Source organism: Aplysia californica, unplaced genomic scaffold, assembly GCF_000002075.1.
Source record: "Aplysia californica isolate F4 #8 unplaced genomic scaffold, AplCal3.0 scaffold00236, whole genome shotgun sequence".
NCBI classification, from domain to species: domain Eukaryota; kingdom Metazoa; phylum Mollusca; class Gastropoda; order Aplysiida; family Aplysiidae; genus Aplysia; species Aplysia californica.
Genome location: NW_004797506.1, coordinates 691709 through 715265, shown reverse-complemented (window position 1 = coordinate 715265; position 23557 = coordinate 691709). Strand labels below are relative to the sequence as shown.

At 40.3% G+C, this 23557-nt stretch overlaps 1 protein-coding gene across 3 annotated transcripts; it reads left to right on the top strand.

Moving 5' to 3' along the window:
* The first annotated feature begins 2160 nt into the window (after nt 1-2160).
* Nucleotides 2161-23359, top strand: LOC101854579 (sphingomyelin synthase-related protein 1). 3 transcript variants are annotated; one of them, XM_035970212.1, is made up of 6 exons: nt 2161-2653; nt 12241-12312; nt 17064-17789; nt 18644-18761; nt 20409-20559; nt 22876-23359. In XM_035970212.1, exons 3-6 carry the CDS (start codon nt 17092-17094, stop codon nt 23253-23255), a joined length of 1347 nt encoding a protein of 448 aa, XP_035826105.1. In that variant the 5' UTR covers nt 2161-2653; nt 12241-12312; nt 17064-17091; the 3' UTR covers nt 23256-23359. The 3 variants fall into 3 exon arrangements, with proteins under 3 accessions (XP_035826105.1, XP_005100175.1, XP_012938950.1); XM_005100118.3 differs by having other exon boundaries at nt 12211-12312; XM_013083496.2 differs by lacking the exon at nt 12241-12312 and having other exon boundaries at nt 2162-2653.
* The last annotated feature ends 198 nt before the right edge of the window (nt 23360-23557 follow it).

Genomic DNA, 23557 nt, shown 5'->3' with positions numbered 1-23557 from the left:
GCGATGTAGTCATCGGTGACCTATTTGGTTATAGGCAGCCAATCACATGCCGCCTAGCGATCATGCGCCTCTTGCATGCCGGCACCTCGCGTTTGGAATGCGTGATCTAGTTTCCAGATCTAGTGTTTTATCAATGGATGGGTGGTAATTTTAAGTTGGTACGGAAAATCTATTAAACGCAGAGGTCTGAAATTTTACAGCAATAAAGAAGACATATGGGGCGCTTGTGTGGTCGGCGATCAACCCGCAGCTCCGCTTAGTTCTCGAACCGCAGAGGAAATTCGCACAAACACGGCAATATCTCCGGTTCTAGTAATCGTTCGGGATTGTATGCTGGCATGTCGTTAGTTTAACCTTTCCTCTGGTTGGTTGCCGAGTTTCATCTATTTTCGTCCAGGAGTTTTCCCATAACTAAACTTAGAAGAAGAGAGTCACTTCTGATTCTGAGTGGCCCAAAAATTACCCCTCGCGCGGAGGCCGATTTCCGGCCCAAGGCGCAGCGGGCGATTGGCATTGCTAGATAACTTGCAAAGTCATTCGTCACTATTTATAACTTTGACCTGTAATTTACTACGTCATTTTCCATACAAGGAATACTGAAATTTTCTATTGAAAAAGGTCAGCGTCTATAGGCCTACCTTTATATATAGGGCCTGCGCGCTTCCTGATCGAAGTAGGTCAGCCCTATATATATAGGGCCTGTGCGCTTCTCGGGTAGTCCCAAAGATCGTGTAGACAATCTTTGGTAACCCGGCTCACGCTCTATATGTAGGGCCTGCATGCTTCAAGTTTGTCGACTTGAAGCATCCGGTTTGATAGTTTATGTGCTGCCTATAAAGCCTAGTTTATTATTATGTGAAGTGGAGGGCCGACACATAGCCCTGATGCTATGGGTACAGGAGGGCCGTACGCACAGCTACTTCAATTTAGATTTAGGATGACTCACGCGTGTGAAATATTCTCAACTCCATACACAGCGCCATTTAACAAATTATATTTGGTGGTAGATCTAGCATCATGTACACTGAGGACTTGCTATTCCGATTCCAAACTGTTGCAGCATCAGCAAGGGAAAGTCATTCTCCATTCCAAAGTTTTGACCAAACTTTCATTCACTTCAGTAAAAGTTACTTCACTCTTGTCTTGTGACAACATCAACAGTTGAAAACAATGCATAGATCTAGATTCTAGATCTAGGCCAACAGTATATATTTCTATGCCGAAAGAGTATAAAAAAATTCTGACAAAAGCAAACTGATACTGCTAAAATATATAACTGTGACCTCCCCATGTCCTCTGAGTGATGTATGACATGGGTCATGAGTATAAGTGATGAATGATGAAAGATTGTTGAGGATCCTCTGGAAAGACTAGCCAAAGCCATTCTTTAATTAAAGAATTTTAGGGGCTTGGAATGGAATATGAATGTGACATCATGTCAATAAAAAATCAATATCAAAGTATCTAGATTTTCTAAATGAAATTGGCATCATCATGCGATGTCACCCACTCAGCAAGCACACGGCCGATTTTGCTCTGGCTCTGGCTGGCTCTTCGAAGTTCCTACTCTCCCCTGACAGACCACTGAACTAGATCTACAGCACTCAAAACTAATGACAAATCCTTATATAGATTTAGAGATGCAAAAATGTACAACGCAACAGTTAATGTTTACCGATTTCTTAGGAATAGGTAAAGATCTGGTAAAATAAAGCGTCGACTGCTAGATTTCTAGATTCTAGCAAGTACCACACGCAATTTATAGGCAGGCCCAAAAGGCCAAGAAAAGGATGAATGCGAACACAACTGCCAGGTCCACTTCGAGTAAATCTTATGATTGCACCCTTGATTGCCTGCTAGGAAAAAATCACACATTAAAAACATGATACATGCATTTCTACCTTAAATGTTTCGAGGAATAAGCACTAATAAAAGAACACAAATGAAGAACTCTACCGGCACTTACAGTGCGTGTTTCTTGACTGAACAAGGTCACCGATGGAAAATGTCGGAAGGGAACGAACGAGATTGGGACACACAGAGTACGAGATTTACACATTTTTCCTTTCCACTTTAATGTAAATTAATTACTGCCTTATTCATTAATTAAATAAAATTTTACTACTTTTTACTTATAACAAGTAAAAAAATAAGGCTTAAACCCAAACTCTCTTATTTTCATGTTGGCCCAAGACCCCCTACTTTCGCTTTCACTTGGAAGTTGCACTCTCAAAAGTTGGAATTTGGAATGGAAGTAATTGCCAATTAGGATGTGTATTTGAATCGCAAAAAGAGCCATCCTGTAGGCCTATTCACTCCTTGGAAATTGTAGTCTGCAATTCTTTTAACATATATATTTTTTCTCGTTTCTCTTGTAAGGTGTTCCACTTAAAATACAAACCAATACTTTAAGAAAAATCAGTCTAAACTCTAAACCTCCCATGTTATGTCCTATTAACCTGACATGAGGCCGCTCAAATTTCACTCTTTTATACTCAGTCGCAGTCACCAGTCTTCAGTCACTAGATGCTCACTGTCCACTACTTCACTGTCCACCCACAAATTGTAAATTGTCTCTTCGTCTTCTGTTTGTCAGTGTGGCGACGGCTTGGCTGGCTACATCAACAACAAATTAGAGATCTGCTTTGGGCCTGTGAGTGTATTGTCAAATTTGGTGTATTGATTGTATAGAGGCTATCTAAATCTAGATGATCTAGATATAGATCTAGATCTAATCTAGATCTACATTTCTGTTTAAAGTAAAGTTAGATTCTAGTCTGCATGCAAGTTGACTTAGTACTAGAATCTAGATCTAGATTCTGGGGAGGACTTCCGTAACGAGCGACCACTATGAGACAGAGCAGAATTGAGGGCTTGGGGTAGGGATAGGGGTAAGGTTAGGGGTAGGGGTAGGGGTAGGTCTACTAGGCCTCTTCTTTATTGTGTTTGATGGGGTGGTCGCTCGTTACGGAAGTCCTTCCGATCTAGATATAGATTCTAGATCTAGATCTCTAGATCTACTTTTATCTGACTTGGGTATCAGTCAGACTTACAATTTTTTTGTTGTGTCTGTGTAGTGTAAATCTAGATCTAGTCTGTAGTGAAGTGAAGTGTTCCGGGGCAATTCATAATAATAAGAAAGAGGCTAGCCGTACTTAATGACGGCTAGACTGGCAGTCTGGCTAGACTCACAGTCTAGCCGTACTTATTCTTGTCTTAAGAAATATGATGGCTAGACTGACCATTTACAAAAAATAGGCCTACTGAATTGTAATATACATTTTTAGTGTGCAGTACCTAAAGTATTTGTATTTGAGACGAAACCAGGTGCCTTTATGACAGTGCATGTATTTTAAACCTCCTGTTTTCTAATGTTAATAATAGGGCCTAAGATAAGTACGGCTAGACTGGCAGGCTAGCCGTACTTAATATTGATGGCTGAATTGTAAATGAAATTTTTAGTTTGCAATGCCTAAAGTATAAATTTGTATTTCAGACAAAACCAAAAGGTGCCTTACTGACTTGCATGCATTTAAATCTGAATAATTACTAGAGTACTGTTTGGCCATCTCGGCCCCCTAAGAAATATTGTTTTTATTTCAACACTGTCAGAGCCTCAATTGTTGTTGACACACGGGAAACCACTTAAAAGAAGCAGAAAAGTATCCTCTACATGATGGTGGTAGTGGAATGAACTATCGTTTATTATTTTGTGGGTCACTCGGCAAAATTTCATTTCGCATTTTTGGCTCATTTTCGGCCGGGTCCGGACGGGTCGGCCAGATGGGTCCGGGAATGTCGGCCACCTAGAATTATGCTCTATAACACCCATGTTTATCTATCTAGTGAGAATTAAAATGTTTATCTATCTAGTGAGAATTAAAACCTTTAAGACTATTTTTACATTAAAAAGGGATAAATAATCATCATGATGTTCATTGTCATAGTTTTGTTACAAAGAGCAGAGACATTTTGAGAAGAAAAAAGAAGATAAAAAGACTCCACACCTGATAGAGACACAGAGAGAGAAGAGACAGAAATGCAGTCTGTAGCAGACACTTAGACCTAGATTCTAGATCTAGATCTAGTAGATATACAGACAGACAAGTGGACAAACAGAGTGACTGACATATTATATATAATATAGATCTATATATGATGAATTTTCTTTTCACTCTCTTTCAATGAATGAAACAACGACACTTACAGTTACTGGTATGTCCACACTTCTGTCCTGTATAAAAAGTGATCAAAAGACAATTTTGTCTGAGGGAGCTATGCATTTTAAAGTTGATAAAACATTGATGTCCATATTCTATCATTCTACCCTAGAAAGTAAGATTAATTTTTGTATAACAGCATGGGCCGGGAACACAAGACAACAAGATAAAGAAAAATTAAACTGATTAATACGAAAAGCATGGAAAATTTCGGGAGGAATTCCATAACGAGCGACCACCAAGCACGGCGTCACTTTTCGCCCGATTCTGTTACTTTTAGTTCGCGTGACTCAGCAGCCCGCCGGAGCTCCCCGGCTTGGGGTCACTGGGTTAATGAGCCCTGAGGTGACTTTGCCGCTGTCGGTCGGGAAGTTCGCATTTTTGACTATGTTTAAAACGATATAACTTCTTCCCCATCCCACACAGCAAACCATTATGCGAATGTACTAAAAGCTCAATGTCTTGAGATTTATTCTGCGTTAGAATGGTTAGTTTCTGTGCCTTAGTTTTTGTTCTAGACAAGTGTTTATAGAGTACCCAATTTGTCCTATTTTAGTTACAAAGTTATGAATAAATGATTGTTATTTTAAAAAGGCACGACAGATCTCTCCAAATTCTGTGTTAAACTGACTACGAATATCATGTCTTTTACCGTGAGAAATCTTAAATCTGCGGTAGTAGTAATAGTCAAGTTATAAGAGAAGAAAGATGCACATCTGCATATTTTAACTAAAGACGATCAGCGTTAGCTCTTATTTTACTATTAAACAAGAGAAAGTTACTCTGCGTTTGTTCATGAATCATGCTGTGTCTGTGGCAGCCTGCATACAACTAAAAAGATATAATATAAGCGATTAAAAAAACCACAAAACCGTGTAAATACATGGGTAGAAATAAACTTCTAGTATGGAATAAAAATAACGACAGCTAAAACATTCATTCTTAGTTTTTGTGTAGGAAATATGCGCGGACACAATTATGAATGTAAAGAAATCAGTCACATTGTCAGTTATTGCAAATGGTCATAGAAACGTAAAAAAAGCTGGAAAAGTCTGGTGCTGATTCAGTGTCCCTGGAAAGCTAGAAATTATTCTTATAACCCAATTACGAGAAGTCATCCCTATTAATTATTCAGTCAACTTACAAAACCTAGACTTAGCGTTTTAAGAAAAGTAAGCAATTTCTGGAGTGTAACAGATACTGTTCGTGTATTAGATCTACGTTGAAGATATATTCTAGCACTAAAATCGATTTGTACTTTTCATTGAGAAACTTCATGATAACTTTTATAAACTTTCGAGAAAATATGCGAATATTCATGATTATATTAAGACACATAAAGTTGTATTTGGAGGAATTACTTCGTAGCGAATTGTGTGCCCGATGGATAAAATTGCAAAATTACAGCCTTCTATTATAAGCGCAGATACCATCTTTTCTGAGTATCTGCACTAATGTTATGTCGTTCATATTCCAAAAGTTCGACAGATTTTGACGATGCGTTTTTTTTATATTGATTTTTTTTCATTCACGCTAGTCCCAAAAAAATTACAATTTAGCATTGCCGACTCCAGCGCGTCTAACGAAATAACCAGACAAGTTACAACGTCCGTTTTTTTTGAGTCTCAAGAGCAGAAATGCGTGCTTTGGGTGCACTAAATGAGAATTACCATAAATGCAAGGATGCACCTTAAATTGTACGTTGAAAAGTATCAAAAATTAAGTCGGCCCAGACAGAGTGGCGACAGGGAGCTGACCCCCGTGACCCCGATGTGATAAGGCGCCCGGCGGGGAACCCCCCGCGGCAACTAAAATTCCACTGCCGGTGCGCCGTGCAAGGAACAGAGTAGATATAGAGGGTGAGGGATAGGATTAGGGTTTGGGATAAATGGTTAGGGTTAGGTCTCTTCTTTGTTGAGCTTGTTAATGTTGGGGTGGTCGCTCGTTATGGAAGTACTTCCAAAATTTCAAGATCTACATTCCCCTACTTCGATGAATTGTACCTTACAGCTTGCACTGAAATTTTTTTTAAAATTCCATCCCTCAAATTAAAACACAAGTTAGAAGTGTAAAAGACCTAGATCTAGGCTTCTGACCTGTAACAAAGAAAGATACTGCAGGTCATTTTTACCATCATCCATCAAAATTCTTCCATCTTAACCATCTTGTTTCGAGTATTCATAAGACCTTTAGAGCATGCATCAGAATAACATTGAGTTACCGTCAGAATACTGAGTCTAGCTTAAGATTAATATTGTTGTATTACTGTTCATTTATATTGTGCATGTGGCTGTAAACATCACTTCAGACTCATCACTCAAATGCATGTATTTGCTTCACCCCCACTGCTACTAATTACCTAAAACCTCAAACGTTTTTGCAGCCTTCCCCTTTCCTTTACCCCTCTTTTTTCTTATTTCATCCTTTTTTTCCTGCTCTCCTCAGTCTTTCTCTGCTTTTCTTTTCTGCATGTTTTCTTTTCTTCTCTTCTTCATTGGTTGCTTTCTTTTAGATTCCTACTTCCTCTCCTCACTCTGTTTTGCTTCTTCCATTTCTTTAAAATAATATGTCATTGTTTCTTCACTGGTTCAAGCCACATACAGTTGGGGTAACCAGTCATTTCGTCAAACGGATCTCGTCCCACCCCAATTATGTGTGACAAAATGACTTCGCTTATAAATATATATCTCTAAAATTGTTATGCTAGTAGAGTTTTGGAGGATCAGCCTAAAGCTTTTTTCGAAGTACATAAATTGTTATTAATGTAAATTAAATCTTCGTCCAAACTGTTCCATAGTTGAACAATAGTTTTCATTAAATAAGGCAAAAACAATGTCTGGTAAAGAGTTAGTAAGGCTTTGTTTCAAAGTAAGGGTCTAGCTTTTAGCAAAATTGCAGTACCGTACATTTCTATTAACTAATTTATTTTTTAACAGAACTAATATTATGATCTTGCCAATCACACCTTTCATCAATTATAGGCCTATTTGATCTGAATTGACAGATTTCAATATTGTCCGTAGAACGGTGTAGCTGATCAGGTAGGCACGACAACTCGCACTGCCCTCCCCCCGGTCCTTCCACACACAGCCCCCCAACCCTCCCCTGAAAATTGTGATTTGCGATTTCCATGACTATGGGCGTTTGGGAGGTAAAGAGTTCCATCAAGAAGGACAAGAATACCTACCTGAATGACCTGGCCAAAAAGGTAGAGAAAGCAGCAACAGACGGACACTTGCAGATTGTACACCAGACAACAAAAACTCTGTCAGGAAGGTTTAGCAAGCCTACTCAACCAGTGAAAGACAGGAGAGAAGGACTATCTTTTACCCAAAGCGGCAACTTAACCGAGGGAGAGAACACTGTGATCAACTCTTGAAAAGACCACCTCCAGAAAACCAACCAGAAATTCTTCCAGCCAGAAAAGACCCCACAATAGTTATGGAATCACCTTCGAGAGAGGAAAATACGGCAGCTATAACATCAAGGCAGATGGTCCCGACCACACACCACCGGAGGCCCTTAAGGCAGCTAGATACATTATAGGGGAAATTCTCTGTGCTCTATTTGAAAAGGTTTGGCAAAAGGAGGAAAAAGAGGGGTAAAGGAAAGGGGAAGGCTGCAAAACTGACTTCAAAACTGCTTGTAGGTACCGCAAACTGGCCGTGCGCCCCCGTGGCGCACTGTCAAGGAGACCAAAAGGAGGAAATACCATCAGACTGGAAGGAAGGTCACCTAATCAAGCTGTAAATGAAAGGAGACCTCAGCAACTGTAACAACTACAGAGGCATATAGTAGAAATAGGACTAAGAAAGTGGCGATGGATGGGACACACCTATTAAGAAAGCCCAACGGAAACATCACAAAACAGTCACTGCAGTGGAACCCACAGGGAGCACGAGGCAGGGGTAGGCCACGTGAACGAGGAGGAGATGCATGTGGAAAGGGACAAGAGATGAAGCTCACTTGGAACGAGCTTGGAAGGATGGCCCGGGACAGAGATGAATGGAAGGAGCTTGTGTGGTCTATGGGTACCCTGCCAGGGGTGAAAGGCATTGATGATGATTCATTAATCTCAGTCTCACCCCAATCACCTTCAAAACCACTCATTCAAATTATGAAATCCATTTTACACCCTTCTGTCAAGTAAAAAAAACAGATTTGCATGATTTATGCATCATCTTTCATTCTGCCATTCAGCAAGGACTGGGAAGTAGCCTTTTTTTTTTTGCATCGAATTCAATTTCTAGAGCTAGAATCTAGAGATTTTTGAATGTCTGACTATAAATAATATTCAGATACTTCAGCTGTGGTCGGGGCAACGTTCCTGGACTATACTTCATTTGAAAATGCCTTCAAAAGGTACTGCAAGAAAACAGGACAGCTCGACCTTGGCAGTAACCTATTTTGCATTTAGTCAACCCTAAAGCAAAAGCTAAAATCCTTCATGTATGTAGCCTAAATCCAAAAAAAATCCGTCCACGCCCCGCCCCCACACGCCTCGTTCACACCTTATTCACGCACGCATGCAAACACACACACGCACGCAACGCACTTTCACACACACACACACACACACACACACACACACACACACACACACAGACACACGCGCGCGCGCGGGCACGGGTCACTCCATTCGTAAATTATCAACAGTTTATTAATCTCGAGAACGGAAACCGTTCGGAGAAACAGAGTTCAAGTTTATTTTCCCGAACGTTGGAAAAATAGAACCAGCGCCTTAATAAAATTGTAACCTTACCTTGGTGCAAGCAACACAATCCATGAATATCACCAAATTTTTTAATAATAATCCATTTAATCGAATTCACTGGCCACAAAAATAATTAATGCAACAAATGAAATAATAAAAATAAACAATAGGCATAAACAATTAAAAAATGGGTAGGCTAAGCTTGAAAATATATTTTAAAAACATATTGTGCACTAGGCCGATATGCGCGAACTGAGTCTACAAAGCTCGGCCAGCCCCGGCCGAACAACCCGGACACTTAACATTTTTAGTCCGGTTGACTCGACCACCCCACCACATCCCTCTTCGTGCAAGAAGGGCTTCCCCTCGTTCCCGGAATAGACAAAAGACTTCTTTGCCTTCCGTCCCAGGTCATATGACGTAGTAATATATAGCATCTGCGCATGTCTATGACCTTATGAGTATGCATAGTTCAAGCAGAGAGTATTTAATTATATTTTAGTGTCTCTGGTTCAAGTTATGGAGACGATGAAAAAATGGTGGACCTACTTTCGATTTACCTGGCTCTGTCGCAAAAAGGAACAAACATTCAGTGAAAACAGGTGAAAGGGAAACAAAACGTGCGAGATTGTTAGCATTACTTAACAAAGATTACATTGGTTTATAAATTAACAAAATATCCGACTAAGATTGGCTTTAAAACGAGTTGGAACAACACTCCCCTAGGCGGGCGGCCGACTTGTCCAGACGGCCGAGATGGCCAGTACTTACAGGCTTCAGTCGATTGGGCCAAACCTAGATCTAAGTACGGCTAGACTGGCAGTCTAGCCGTAAGCCGGCTAGACTCTCAGTCTAGCCGTACTTAAGTACGGCTAGCCACTTTGTAATAATAATTCTTGAACGATAAAGACCACTCAGCGAGTTTGAGTAAGTAATGACTGATGTGTTTGTCAACAGTTAATTTAGCAGAGACAAAGAGAAGATTTCATCAAACAGTCATGCACTGAAGGCTGGAGGCTATTCGGACTCAAATTACAGTGCGCGTGCGCTATCACCGGTTAAACTGTACTGTAAGCGAGATACTCGAGTCCGAATAGTCTCCCGTTGCTATTCGGACTTTAAACTACTGGAAAGTTTTACACTGCGTTTCACGACTACAAAGGGATCAAAACATAAAAATTCGTAAGTCCTTATAAGACAGCCCCCTCCTCCCCTTTCTCGGGGGGTAAATCCTCCGGCGTCTTTATGGCAGTTTTCATGCAGTTTATTGTCTTTGCGCTAACCGTGTTTCAATTTCAAGCATCAGAGTTCTTACTGTTTTGAGCATCAACGATCTAAGCGATCTTCCATCTTGTCCAGATACTAGAATCTAGATCTAGGAATTCCAAAATGTGCTTACATGCGGTATCTCCACGGCCTTCTTAAAATAATCTGTGGGTATCCCAGGAAGTTCTGACATCACATTACTGTACTAAAATTAGCAGCCAATCAGGAAGATGCGCCGTTCTACGTTTGATCGCATGTAGGCCGCCACCACCTGCACCCTTTTTTTTTGCCTTCCCTCCCATACCGTTGCCCACTGCCTGGCTCTACTATGATATTTCTGTTATGTAACCCAAAGAAAAGCCATATCCCCGTAGACATTGATCATATTTGTACTGAAAATGAAACACTGTATTTTACTAACAAAGCAAAAAATCTGGGAGTGTATTTTGATTCAAAATTGTCAATGGAACATCATATCAATTATTTATGTACCATTTTATTTTGTGAATTGCGTAGAATTGGTCATATGTCTATGTTTTTGAACGAACACTCGTTGAAAACGCTCGTGTCATCTTTCTTGTTTTCACGCATCGATTATTGCAATGCTTTACTAGCTAACTTACCAAATACCTCTCTTCACAAGTTACAACGTTTTCAAAATCATGCTGCTAGGCTTGTGCTAAAGAAAAAGAAGAGGGACCACATTACTCCCATGTTAAGAACGTTGCATTGGCTTCCCGTGTCAGCTAGAATGTCATATAAAATTGCAATATTATGTCATAAATGTGTCAATAACAAAGCTCCCTCATATCTTAGTGATCTCATCCAGATTCATGTTCCATCTAGATCACTAAGATCAGGCGACCAGTATCTTTTACGAGTTCCTAGAAAAGGCGGTAAAAAATTAGCCGAAAGATCGTTCGCCCACCTTGCTCCGTCAGTTTGGAACTCTCTTCCCCAACCCTTGAGACATACAACATCTGAGTCTAAATTTTAAAAATCTTTAAAGACACATTTAATGACATCCTTTTTAAGTCAGTAGATTCATGTTCAGTACAATGTTATGTAAATGTCTATGTATCCATTTATGTATTTTGTGAATTGCAGTGTATATATTATTTTATTCTCATTTCGTGACGATGTGTAATCGTGTGCGTGTGATAAGCAAGTAGATGTGTGTGTGTGTGTGTGTGTGTGTGTGTACGTGTGTGTGTGTGTGTGTGTGTGTGTGTGTGTGTGTGTGTGTGTGTGTGTGAGTGTGATTGTGTGTGTTTGGCATACATGTGTGCGTGTTATGTATTCGTGAGTGTGTATGCGTGTGTTTGTGTGTGTGTATATGTATATGTGTGTGTATATGAGTGTGTATATGAGTGTGTGTGTGTGTGTGAGTGTGTGTGTGTGTCGCGTGCATGAATATTTTTCTTACATGCATTTATGTAAAGCGCCTAGAGCTGTGTTTACACGGGAGTGGGCGCTATAGAAATGATCTTCATTATTATTATTATTATTATTTTTATCATTTGTAAAGAAAAGACCACAGTTCGCACTGGGTCACCACGTTCAGCGTCCATTTGTTGTAAGTTCCTTGGTCAGATCGTAGAAACTGAGGAAGGCCAAGGTCGAATTGCTTGTCTGCTTCACATCCGGTACACCTAGTGATTGCGCACGCGCATTGGAGTTTGTCCGAATAGCCGCCGTCGTCCTCTGGCCTTTTAAAATGGTGTTATTTTACTTTCACTCACTTTTTCTCTTATCATGTGTTCATGATTAGAGAGAGAGTAGTTCTAGGATAAAGTCTAGATCTAAATTCTAGATGAAGATTCTAGAAATATCTAGGCCTATATAGCCCTATTCTTTTTGTGTTTATAATCTGTTTTTAAACATGAACATTGACTTTACATCTGTAGAAAATTGATTGTTCAATATAATATTTGATTTTTTATTAGAACTGTAGGCCTATTACCGCTTGGTAAGAACACCCAATCGGGCCCAATCGGCACTGTCTTTCAGGCACCTACAGAAGCTTCTTCCGATTTTCAGCTTGGCGGGCTCATTATCGTGACCGGTCAGCAGTGAACTTGCGCGCGTTCGCGTTGCATCATACGGCATCGTGTGAGTACCAGCAGTTAAGTTGTTAGGGTCGTCAAAGTTCATTAAAAGTCTAAGCGTTTGGAAGTATAGGACTGGGGGGAGAGAAGAGTATTGATATTTTAATAAGATTCTCTTGGATTCATTTTGATAATAGTTTATTTAAAATGATGAGGGGAGAAATATAAAAATAGCTACAAAATTTAAAGTAAATACAGACTGAAATACCTAAGTCACACAAGGCTCTAGTGCCACACAGACATTTTGTTTACATGTACTGGATATACAGTAGTCTCCGCCTACGATCCCGGTTCGCTTAAGATCCCGCTGTTTTAAGATAACAGAATTTTTACTAAAAGTCAGCCCTAAGATCCCGCTCTGATGCACTCTGAAGGTCAATATTCGGCTAAGATCTCGCATTTCAGATCATAATTTGCAGGCACAGCCGATCAACCAAGAGTGAAAAGTTGAGATCAATAAACTGTCCGTCGCGTCAAAGATCAGCCACTATCATGAATACGTTGTAAAACTCGATGAAGCGATACAACATTTGCCCCAGACGGGATCACACCAGAGTGTGAACTGACCGACACGTTTGTTTTCCCCACGCATCGCACTCACACCTGTGCTCTCCCCCAAACTTACATCACTCGCCGGGTGGGTAGGGTCTATAGATACGTTCGCTCCAGGCGGGATCACATCGAACCGTGAACTCTTTCCTGACCATAGCAGAAGTTGTCTCTACTCCCGAATTTGCGAGACAGACTGAATTTTAATTGGTGTGTTCACAACGTAATGGTGTGCAACGACAAAGGCGGTGGAGGGGGGGAGGACGACTCGGTAAGAGACTCAGAGATGGAAAGCTATAAATTTTCTGCAGGTAAAGGGGACGGGCAACTGGATAAGCGTAGATCTTGAAACTCATGATAGGATAATAAGTGAGGTCTTAGCGGGTCGCTATGGATTCTTCCCTGGGTTCGTCGGTTAAATTCCCACTTCGCCTAAGATCCCGCATTTCCTTGCTCCCCAGCACCGAGATCTTAGGCGGAGACTACTGTATTAATATAATGTAGGCTACACACTTGTGTGTGTGTATGTGTACGCGCGCGTGTTACTCTCTTGTAACACGTCTAATGCAAGAGTTTGTGCTGTCATTGTTATGTAACATGCCCCTGGAAAATTGAGAAGCCGGTCTGGCAGTCACCCTATCTTCATTTTGTAGGCTACTTGGAAGTGAAAATGAAGCAATCGTGTGATAGTCCTAACGAGAATGAGGAGAAAAAGAAGAAGCGTTTCGTTGTGTATTCCTACTTTGCTTTTTTCTACAGCTTATTATAATGACCCACTGTTGTATTATTCTGCGTGGGGTGCAATGGTTTGTTTGCCGCTATGAAAAACATTGTCCCTGAGAGGTAGGTCAATGTCCCTGAAAATGCTTGACTAGGTCCCTGAGACCCAAATCGACAGGTAGGCAGGTCTGCATCATGGATCAAACTGGACCCACAAACCAACTTTAGCAACCTTACTTTTTCAACACATGACTGACATACAAGGAGTGGGGCCCTGATTGGGTCCGATTGGGTGTTCTTACTGACCCGCCTATTACTATTACACTTGACTAAAAGGGGCTCTCCCTCATGGTCTAGAGGTTACGGTGTTTGCCTCTCATTCAGTAGTTCGAAACTTGACTGCATAGGAAAATTTTCTTCTCTAAAATTATCTTCTTTCACTTTTATCGCCTTTCCTGCTCTCTAACCATGTTCTCTGGTCTGCTTTTGTCTCCCTTTTCTATCCCCCCCCCTTCACATCCTTTGTTCACATCCTTTGCCCCCTCCTCTGGTCCTCTGGCCTCCCGACTCTTTCTGAAGCCTTAAACTGTACTCGCTTAAGTCTCTTCCTAACTGCTGTCTTTCAGCCACACCCCTGATTTTATGGTAAGTAAGATCCAACACCTCTAGCCTTCTTGGATAAGGCCAAAAAATCTTGGAGGTTCCATGTGCAAGTTGCATGTTAAAGATCCCTTGGTGGTCCTAAAATTGATAAGAGTAGGCTTTGGCTGCCACTGGGGCAAAAGTCAAAAAATTACTATCAAACTAAAAATGTTTCATGTGTCCGGTATGTTCCTTATGCATTTGCGAGTGCTGTTAAACTCTTACTAAAACAAACAAACAATATTGCACTTTTAGTCAAATTAGGCCTATGGAGTGAAGGCTCTCGTGGTTGGTCTGGAGGTTATGGCGTTCACCTCTCATTCAATAGCTCCTGGGTTTGAAACTTGACAGTGGTGGATAATTTTCTTCTCTTAAATGTTCTTCTTTCACCTCCTTTCCTGCTAGCTCTCTTACCATATTTTGTTGTTTGTTTTCATCTCCACTCTGCCCCCCTTCCCCCTGACCCGGAGATCTCATGTGCAAACTGCGCCCATTAAAGATCCATTGGTGGTCCAAAATCAATAAGAGCTGGCTTCGGCCACAACCCGGACGAAATTCAAAATTAATTCCTACCAAACTGAATAATGCTTAAAGTGTCCCTCACCCTCACACAAGATGCAGTTGCGAGTGCCGTAAAACACCTTACCAAAAAAACATGGTGACCCTCGTAGAGGTATAGTCAAAGGTACAGATACATAGTCGTCTGATGTAGAAGGAAAAAGTTTCCCAGACATTTTCAATTGAAAAAACACATTTTTTTTGTTTATGTGGTGTAAGGAGTTAAATGTGTTTCTTTGATGGCTACAGTTTATTGAAATTCTAAGACAGGATATGATAAAAATAAAAATAGCATTTGCATTGCACAAATTTCCACTCAGTAGCAAGCTCTATGCGCTTTGAAATCTATTATTACCCTAGCAGACCTGAACCTGATGGCATTCTGAAACAATTTCAACCTGGGAGTGCAAGCAGCCATTTTACAGGTGTGTTAAAAATGCTCAAACTTACTAGATCCTTTACCATTAATGGCCACCTACTTTCAACTGGGTGAAGTGAGAAAAATTCGTAGAAAGTCCTTTCCCAAGGCCACAACGTTGGGCCTGACCTACAAATCTGCACTGTATTATGTATAGCTCTGTAACTAACTTTATTCAGTAGCCATTTTCACTTACTTTTTACTTTACAGGTTATAATGCCTTATCTGCAAACCGATATATGATAATAATGTACTTCAAGTTTTTCTCAAATTCAAATTAAAATCATAATAATTGCCAAACAAAATACAGCTTACATCTTTTCTGTTGCATATCACCAATCAGTTCTTAAGTAACTTAGAGAATGCTCTGAACTAAATATATACCGATCAATTTAAAAATAAGTTTTGAAAGTAAGCTCTGGAAACGAAGTTTGTTTATTAAGAATACCCATTTACAAAAGTATATTTTGGAAAAGCTAATGTCTAAGTTGATTGAATTATTTGTTAAACTTTTCATGTCGATGCTCTTATTGTGTTGCAGTATTTTAAAAAAATATTTCTGTGGACTAACTGCAATAAAAATCAACTCGTCAGCTTGCACTAAAAATACAGTGTAAAAGTCCTTTGGTTTAGTTTTTTGTCTACTTTTATGTTATTCAGAAAGACTTCTTTTTTTCATGCATGTTGAAAAAGTTTCAAGAAGCCAGTTAGTTACTCTGCTTGAGTATATAACACCATGGATATGTGTAGATTTATCAATGTAATATTTAAAGGTACATTAGATAGAGGGAGAGTTGTGGATCTTCTTATGATCTGACATAGGACTAATTTCTGTGCTAATTTACATAGAAAATTGGGGAAAACTATGAACATAGTTAAAAGGTAATAAAATGGAAGATGACATTGCTATATATTCGACGTCGTATTAGATAAGTCGATTAGTTTCTGGCTGTTGCTGCCTCTGAGGGAACTAGGTGATGAACTGACTAAGGGCGAAAACATAGAGAACGCCGATTTCAGAGACTGACACAGTCAGTGCCGATGGGTATAAAAATCCCTTATGAATTCCAACTTACCCCATATAGAGCTGACAGACTGCAGGCAGCTTTAAGCTCCAATTGGCGCTGTCGGCTTTATTGGAATTCAAACTGCATTCTTATCGCACCGAAAACCTGGGAAGGGCGCCTCGCAGTCAACACTCAATGCCGTCTTACCGTTGCCAACGCAGGTTCTGCGGTTTGATTGATGTCACCCGACTGGACTGGTGACAATTTTAAATGGTCATTTCAGAGCTGATGCTTCACGAGTACAAAAACTCATTACATTTTTCAAAATCAGCATCGTCAAAATTAAGGGGGCTTCTGAGCAGAATTAAATTTTAAGCAATATTTTAGGAAATTCGTGGGGGTTTTTTGGGGTTTTTTTTTCCCTAAATAAATGCTTCATCAATACTAGCTATGTTGTGGTTTAATTTTTTTCTTAGATCTAGGCCTAACTGTGTGTCGGTTGAGTGTGTGAATTTGAAAAGCTGAGGCCTGTGTAGTTTTCCGTAGTGCGTCTACTAAGAGAACTACATAGATCTAGATTAGATCTATGCAAGCACGAGCTTAAAAGGAGCAGCAACAGACGCCCTTCTATGTGGAGTTAAGCAGACACGCGTGCTGGAGCCAGTCAGCGTTGATCTTCAGCCGCTGAAATTTCGGCGTTCTCTATGTTTTCACCCTCAGATTCTAAAAGGCATCTCAACCACATTTACCAGCTTTATCAATGTTATGTCTTTCCAGCCGGATTAATATCGTGCCTTCTTTATTAATGTGAAGAAGATTTAGGTCTAAGCGAGATTCTCTTTACCCCCTTCTATATTTCAGACTAACACTCCCCCCAGCATTGTTGAGGATGGAAGACAAGTTAGAGAATGTGGACACCTGGACCTGCGAAGATGTTGAGAAGTGGTTAAAGGCAAATGGCTTTATAGAGTATGCCACTAAATTTAGTCAAGGTCATAGGATAGATGGTCAAGGTTTACTCAGTTTGACAGAAAAGGATCTCAAGGATCCCCCAATGAGCATTCCTTATTTAGGTGATATTAAGCGTCTCAGTTTTAAAATACATGCCTTGCAGGCACAAAATATTAAGCCCTCAAAGCTGATTGCTAGGGAAGCAGTTCACTTGCTCCATGAGTCGAGCTGCAGAGAAAGAACGCAGCCTGTTAATCCTGGTTACGACAGACAGGGGACTCCATCAAGGCAAGATAGCACAGAGTCTGAGGGATTTGACAACTCCTTATTTCAAGGGACATCAGTACGCAGTAGGCACACATTCAGAAACTCAACATGTTCGCCTTCTCAGGACATTCCAATGGAACTGTGGAAGACGGTGCTCAGTTTCCTCTATATATTTGTTGTATTTTTGATAACAGCGTTTATCATGGTTGTAGTTCATGATCGTGTTCCCGAGATGGATAGGTACCCTCCTCTCCCTGATCTTTTCTTGGACAACATGCCGTATGTTCCCTGGGCATTTGAAGCCTGTGAGATGGTTGGACTCGTTCTGGCAATAATGTGGTTTGCTCTCCTCTTTTTTCACAAACACAGGTATGTTTTGCATTTAGTTTCTTAGTCTTTACAGATTTACTTTGTATGTAGGTTTACTTATGGACCAGTCTGGTAGTAGTGCTTCAATACTGTCTACACTTTTGGTTTTCATAGATATATTATAATCTATATATAATAATTTTGTGGGGGAAAAGTATTTAAAGCAGGGGTCAACGAACTATGCCCTGCGGGCCAAATGCTGCTCTTCACAGAGATTGTGTGCAGCCTGCCGAAACATTTGATGGATTTTTCTAAAAAATTGAAATAATAGATTTTCGCAAAGATCACTTTTGCAAAAGAAAGAAAGCAAAGACTATTTCATTATCATCTTAAAATTTACAGGAAAATTTACAGAGTTAATATTTTTTTAACCATTTGTATTTTCTAAATAAAAAAGTTACTGCTTTAGAGTATGTATGGTGGAATGACAACAGCGATAACCAAAAAAGGTTACTCTTTTCAAGTAAAATATTACTTTACAGTGGTACTCGATTTGCTTTTTACTGCGACTTTTCATGTCTAGATTTATGATTCAAGATACCTTGAAATCAGAATCCCTTGCCTAACAGGTACTTTAGTTAGTGACCATTAAGTTCTTTTTAACCTGCTGTCCTCCTTAAAGCTGTGGGGTTCCTCTTTTTTGTATTCTTATCATATAAAACCTCTGATTTGCACTTAATATCTGTTTTAATTTTACAAAATTGTTTTTATTTGTTGCCTTGCTGACCTACTAAAACCATATAAAATGAGCAAAATTGGTGATGGGGATTTGGTGGTCATGAAATTTATTTTCCAATGGATTTTTTTCTTTGATAAATGCATCACATGTAATAATACTTCTTTTTTGGCCACAGATTTATTCTTATGAGGCGTCTTTTTTCTCTGATGGGCACCATTTTTCTCCTGCGCTGTGTGACTATGTTGATCACATCTTTGTCAGTACCTGGAAAACATCTACAGTGTAGTGGCAGGGTAAGAAATAGTGAAGAAGAAATTATTTCTCTGTAACTTACTGGAGTCCCAAAGTGAGTAATTGGTAGCAGTTCTAGTGTGGCATGCTGATTTTGTGTTTTTCCAGCATTATTATTTTTTTTAAAAAAATTTCCCGATTATATTCCTAACATGACATGACCTGTGATCATTACAATGCTGAGAAGTGAACTGGCATTCAGAAACTTGACACCCACAGTTTTATGTTTTGTAAGAACCTCCATAAATTGGTGAATGAGAATGTTTCTGAAAGAATTGTACTTTCTCCCCTTACCAAGAGTATTCAGTTCTAGTTCTGATAACAATGATCTAGAGATGTGACAGTTTTCCCCTCCTATTTGGTAGTTGGTCCATAAATGTACCTCAGAAGTTAAATGGTCTCTACTCTTGTTGAATTAATTCTACTGCAAGTGCTGCAAAACTCTTTCAAAAACTGAACTGTTTACTTCGATAGATTTATATAGTTTGTTTCTTATGAATGCATACGTATACGTTATAGTATATATGGTGTACAGTAGTCTCCGCCTAAGATCCCGGTGCTCGGGAGCAAGGAAATACGGGATCTTAGGCGAACCGGGATCTTAACCGACGAACCCAGGGAAGAATCTAGCGTGACCCATGTTAAGGCTCACAATCGGTAAAATGGTCTCCCTGCACTGTAAAATGAACTGACGTGACCCCTTGGTGGGTTTATGACGTATGGCGAGCAAAGAGTGGTTAACGTTGATGACCTATCACAGTGCATAGTGGCATGCCATTTTCACTTATTATCCTATCATGAGTCTCAAGGTCTACGCTTATTCAATTGCCCCTCCCCTTTACCTGTCGAAAATTTATAGCTTTCCATCTCTGACCGAGTTCCCCCCAACCACCTTTGTCGTTACACACCATTAGATCTCTACGTTGTGAACGCATCAATTAAAATTCAGTCTGTCTCGCAAATTCGGGAGTAGAGACAACTTCTGCAATGGTCAGGGATGAGTTCACAATTCAATGTGATCCCGCCTGGAGCGAACGAGTAGGCCCTATCCACCCAGCGAGTGATGTAAGTTTAGGGGGACAGCTCAGGTGTGAGTGGGATGTTCGGGGAAAACAAACGGGTCGGTCAGTTCACACCCCGGTGTGATCCTGTCTGGGGCAAACATTGTATCGCTTCATCAAGTTTTACAACGTGTATGTGATCACATTCACGATAGTGGCAGATCTTTGACGCGACGGACAGTTTATTGATCTCAACTTTTCACTCTTGGTTGATCAGCTGTCCCGCCCGGATTATTGTTCCGCAAATTATGATCTGAAATGCGGGATCTTAGCCGAATGTAGACCTTCAGAGTGAATCAGAGCGGGATCTTAGGGGTGACTTTTATATAGTAAAAATTCTGTTTTCTTAAAACAGCGGGATCTTAAGCGAACCGGGATCGTAAGCGGTGGGATCTTAGGCGGAGACTACTGTATTGTCGTCTGGTTTTGTCCTCCTGTGTTCCATCCTTTATTTCAACTAACACTTAACACAGTCACTGGTGCTTTTATAGCCATTTTTGTGTTTAAAGTAAGTTTGCAATCCAACAAAACATGTTTTATTCCATATATGTGCCTGGAAGCTGATATTTGTTCATTTCTTCTCCACAGAGGTATGGAGATTTCTATTCCCGATTGGAGAGAGCAATTGAGATCTGGCAGGGGTTTGGAATGTCTTTGCAAGGTGTGAGGACTTGTGGAGATTACATGTTCAGTGGCCATACCTCCATCATCACACTCCTCAATTTCTTTATCACTGAATGTAAGTGTTTTAGAATATTTCTTGTAAGGTCGTGAATACTTGGAGATGATTGTGTGTTGCATTTGGATATCATGGGTGCCAGGGTGTCACAAAGAGTTGACTTAAATGTCAGAAAGTTTTGCTTTAGGTATTGACTATTATGTTGAGAATATTTAATCTGTGGAATAGTGTTTGGTTTTACAGTGGAGTCCACTTATAACGTGTCCTGACATAACGAGAAGTCTGTTACAAAGACACTGTTCTAAAACCGCGATTTTTTTTTTCCTTCTTTATCTTTGTAAATAAAATACTGCTATAGCGCTATCAGACAAACACGCGAGTCGGTTATAGTGGAATATTGCTGCTGCTGTGCACAGTGCATACGTGTGTAAAACCTCACCAGTTGAGAAACATGTTGGTGATCTAGCGAAACAAAGAATAGGAGAGCCCGCGTGTGCCAACAGTGAAGGCCGGGGCGAATGAGTGAGGAGTGTGTTGCATGCGCAGACAAGCAGAACGCATAGCGTGATAGGCCAGCCCATTCTCCTAGGCCTACCATGCCTCTCATTTCTCCAATGATGGATGAAGCGAATGTGTGGCGTGGGCAGGGTGTGATGTGTACCCAATGTGCGCAAGCAGACGGAACACACCATAGGGTGTGGTTGAGAAGGGGGGGGGGGTACAACACAGCGGGCGATTTAACCTAGAGCCCTTTCTTTCTGATCGCCAAAACCAAGCTGTCAACATCGCTAGCGCTAGAGAAAGAAACCTGATTTGATGTTTGATCAAGTACATAATACCTACAGGTTATGCTGAACAAAATCATAATCAGGGGAGATAACAAAAAAAATAACATAACACCAAACTCATAGATTAGGCCTACTTTATTATGTCCCTAGATTTTATTACTGGATCCTTTATAATGAGAATCCTGCTATAACAGACATTTCGCACCGCCCACCCCTCGTTATAACAGGATTCCACTGTATTTAATTTTCTCCCTCTTACAAGCAATTTGATTTGTAAGAGACAGCTCTTTCAAGTTGTTAGTTCCCTTTGGTGTGATTGGTAATGATCATTATTGTGATCATGTAAGTTGTGATCCCCATTCAAATCAAAGCACTTAATTAAGCTTCCCAGAAAGTTAGGGAAGTTTGAATTGCAATACTTCAAAGGCAAATCCCCCACTTTATTTGAAGGCTGAGGTTGAAAAACCTAATTAATGACACACTTTGTTCAAGTGTTAAACATGTGAATAGCTAGTTTGTGCTCATTATATGGATTTGGTTTGAGGAAACACCACTGTCCTCTTAATACCCCCCCCCCCCCCCCCCAGGGCAGTGCTACTGACTGAAGTGTCTTTAGGCCATTCCCAAAGGGGGGATGTTAAAATGTTCTTGTGCACAGTAGAATTGTAAATGGGCTGATTTATCAATGCCATGCTCATCATACTGTGCCGGAGCAACTTAGGGGGAACTGCTGCTTTTTCTTTCCTCATCCTATCGTCATTTTCCCTCTACTTCTTTTGTATGTTTATCACTCTCTTGTAAACTGCTATTTCCGGGGTGCCTTGATAGTCGAAGCAGACTTTGTGCTGTTGAAGCTAGAGAGGTGAGCAGAGTAAGCCCGATTCCCCGTTTGGACTTCTCTGTTGACATCCACCTCTTTGGGCTTATATAACCTTATCATTTATGTAGTTGCAAACGCCGTAAAACCTTACTAACACCCCCTGGGGCGGTGCTACTAACTGAAGTGTCTTTTGCCTAGCAGATTTGTAATTGTATATGGGCTTATTCATCAATGTCATTCTCATAACTGCCTGAACTGCAACAGGGAACTGCGGCTGTTTCTTTCCTAATCCTTACTATTGTCATTTTACCTCTACTTCTTTTGTATGTTTGACACTCTCTTGAGACCCGCTATTTCCGGGTTGCTTTGTTAGTTGAAGCAGACTTTGTGCTGTTGAAGCTTGAGAGGTGAGCAGAGTAAGTCTGATTCCCTGTGTAGACTTCTCTGTTGACATTTACCCCTTGGCGCTCATATGACCTTATGCAGTTGCGAGCGCCGTAAAACCTCTGCTTAAACAAAAACCTTTCTAAAGCTAAAACAGTCCTCTTAGTGCGGACGTAATGAGAGCCACGGTGGCACTATATTCTGTAATATATGGGCCGGAAGAAACATTTCATCTGAGAATTTTTGTCTCTTGATGAAGCTACTGATTAGACTTTTTAATGATTTTATAAAAGCCTCTGTAATTTCTGGTAATATCTTTTTTTTCAGGTTGTAACATGTTTTAATATTTTGATATTTATTTTCAATTTTTTTATTCTCCTTCAGACACCCCAAGGAAGTATTACTTTGTGCACATCATTTCATGGTGTCTCAACTTCTTTGGGATATTTTTCTTGCTGGCAGCTCACGAGCATTACTCCATCGATGTGTTTATGGCATTCTACCTTTCCTCCCGCCTCTTCATGTACTACCATACCTTGGCTAACAACAGGGCCTTGATGCAACCCGATGCTAGACGAACTCGCATTTGGTTTCCACTTTTCGCATTCTTTGAATCAAAGTGTCAAGGACGAGTGCCAAATCAATTTGAATGGCCTCTTGTTTATTTTGCACCATGCATGAAGCAGATAGGCTTTTGGATCAAATGTATGTTCAGCAAAGTTGGTCGTAAACCTGAGGAAAAAGAAGCGGTCAAGACAGAATGATTACTACTCATATTTTTGTGTGAAAGTTGGAAAGAAAGTACATGAGAGTCCTCTTATACCGAGCATGGCTAATCCGAAAACAACTAATCCGAATGAAAAGAAAAGAAGATGGTCCTGCAGATTTGGGTTTAAGCTTTCTCTCCACTGTACAAAGAAATGAACGTTAGGTATTTTTAGGTGAATGCAGTACATTAGCTTTTTAAAAACTTCTTTTATTATACAGTAGTCTCCGCCTAAGATCCCACCACTTACGATCCCGGTTCGCTTAAGATCCCGCTGTTTTCAGAAAACAGAATTTTTAC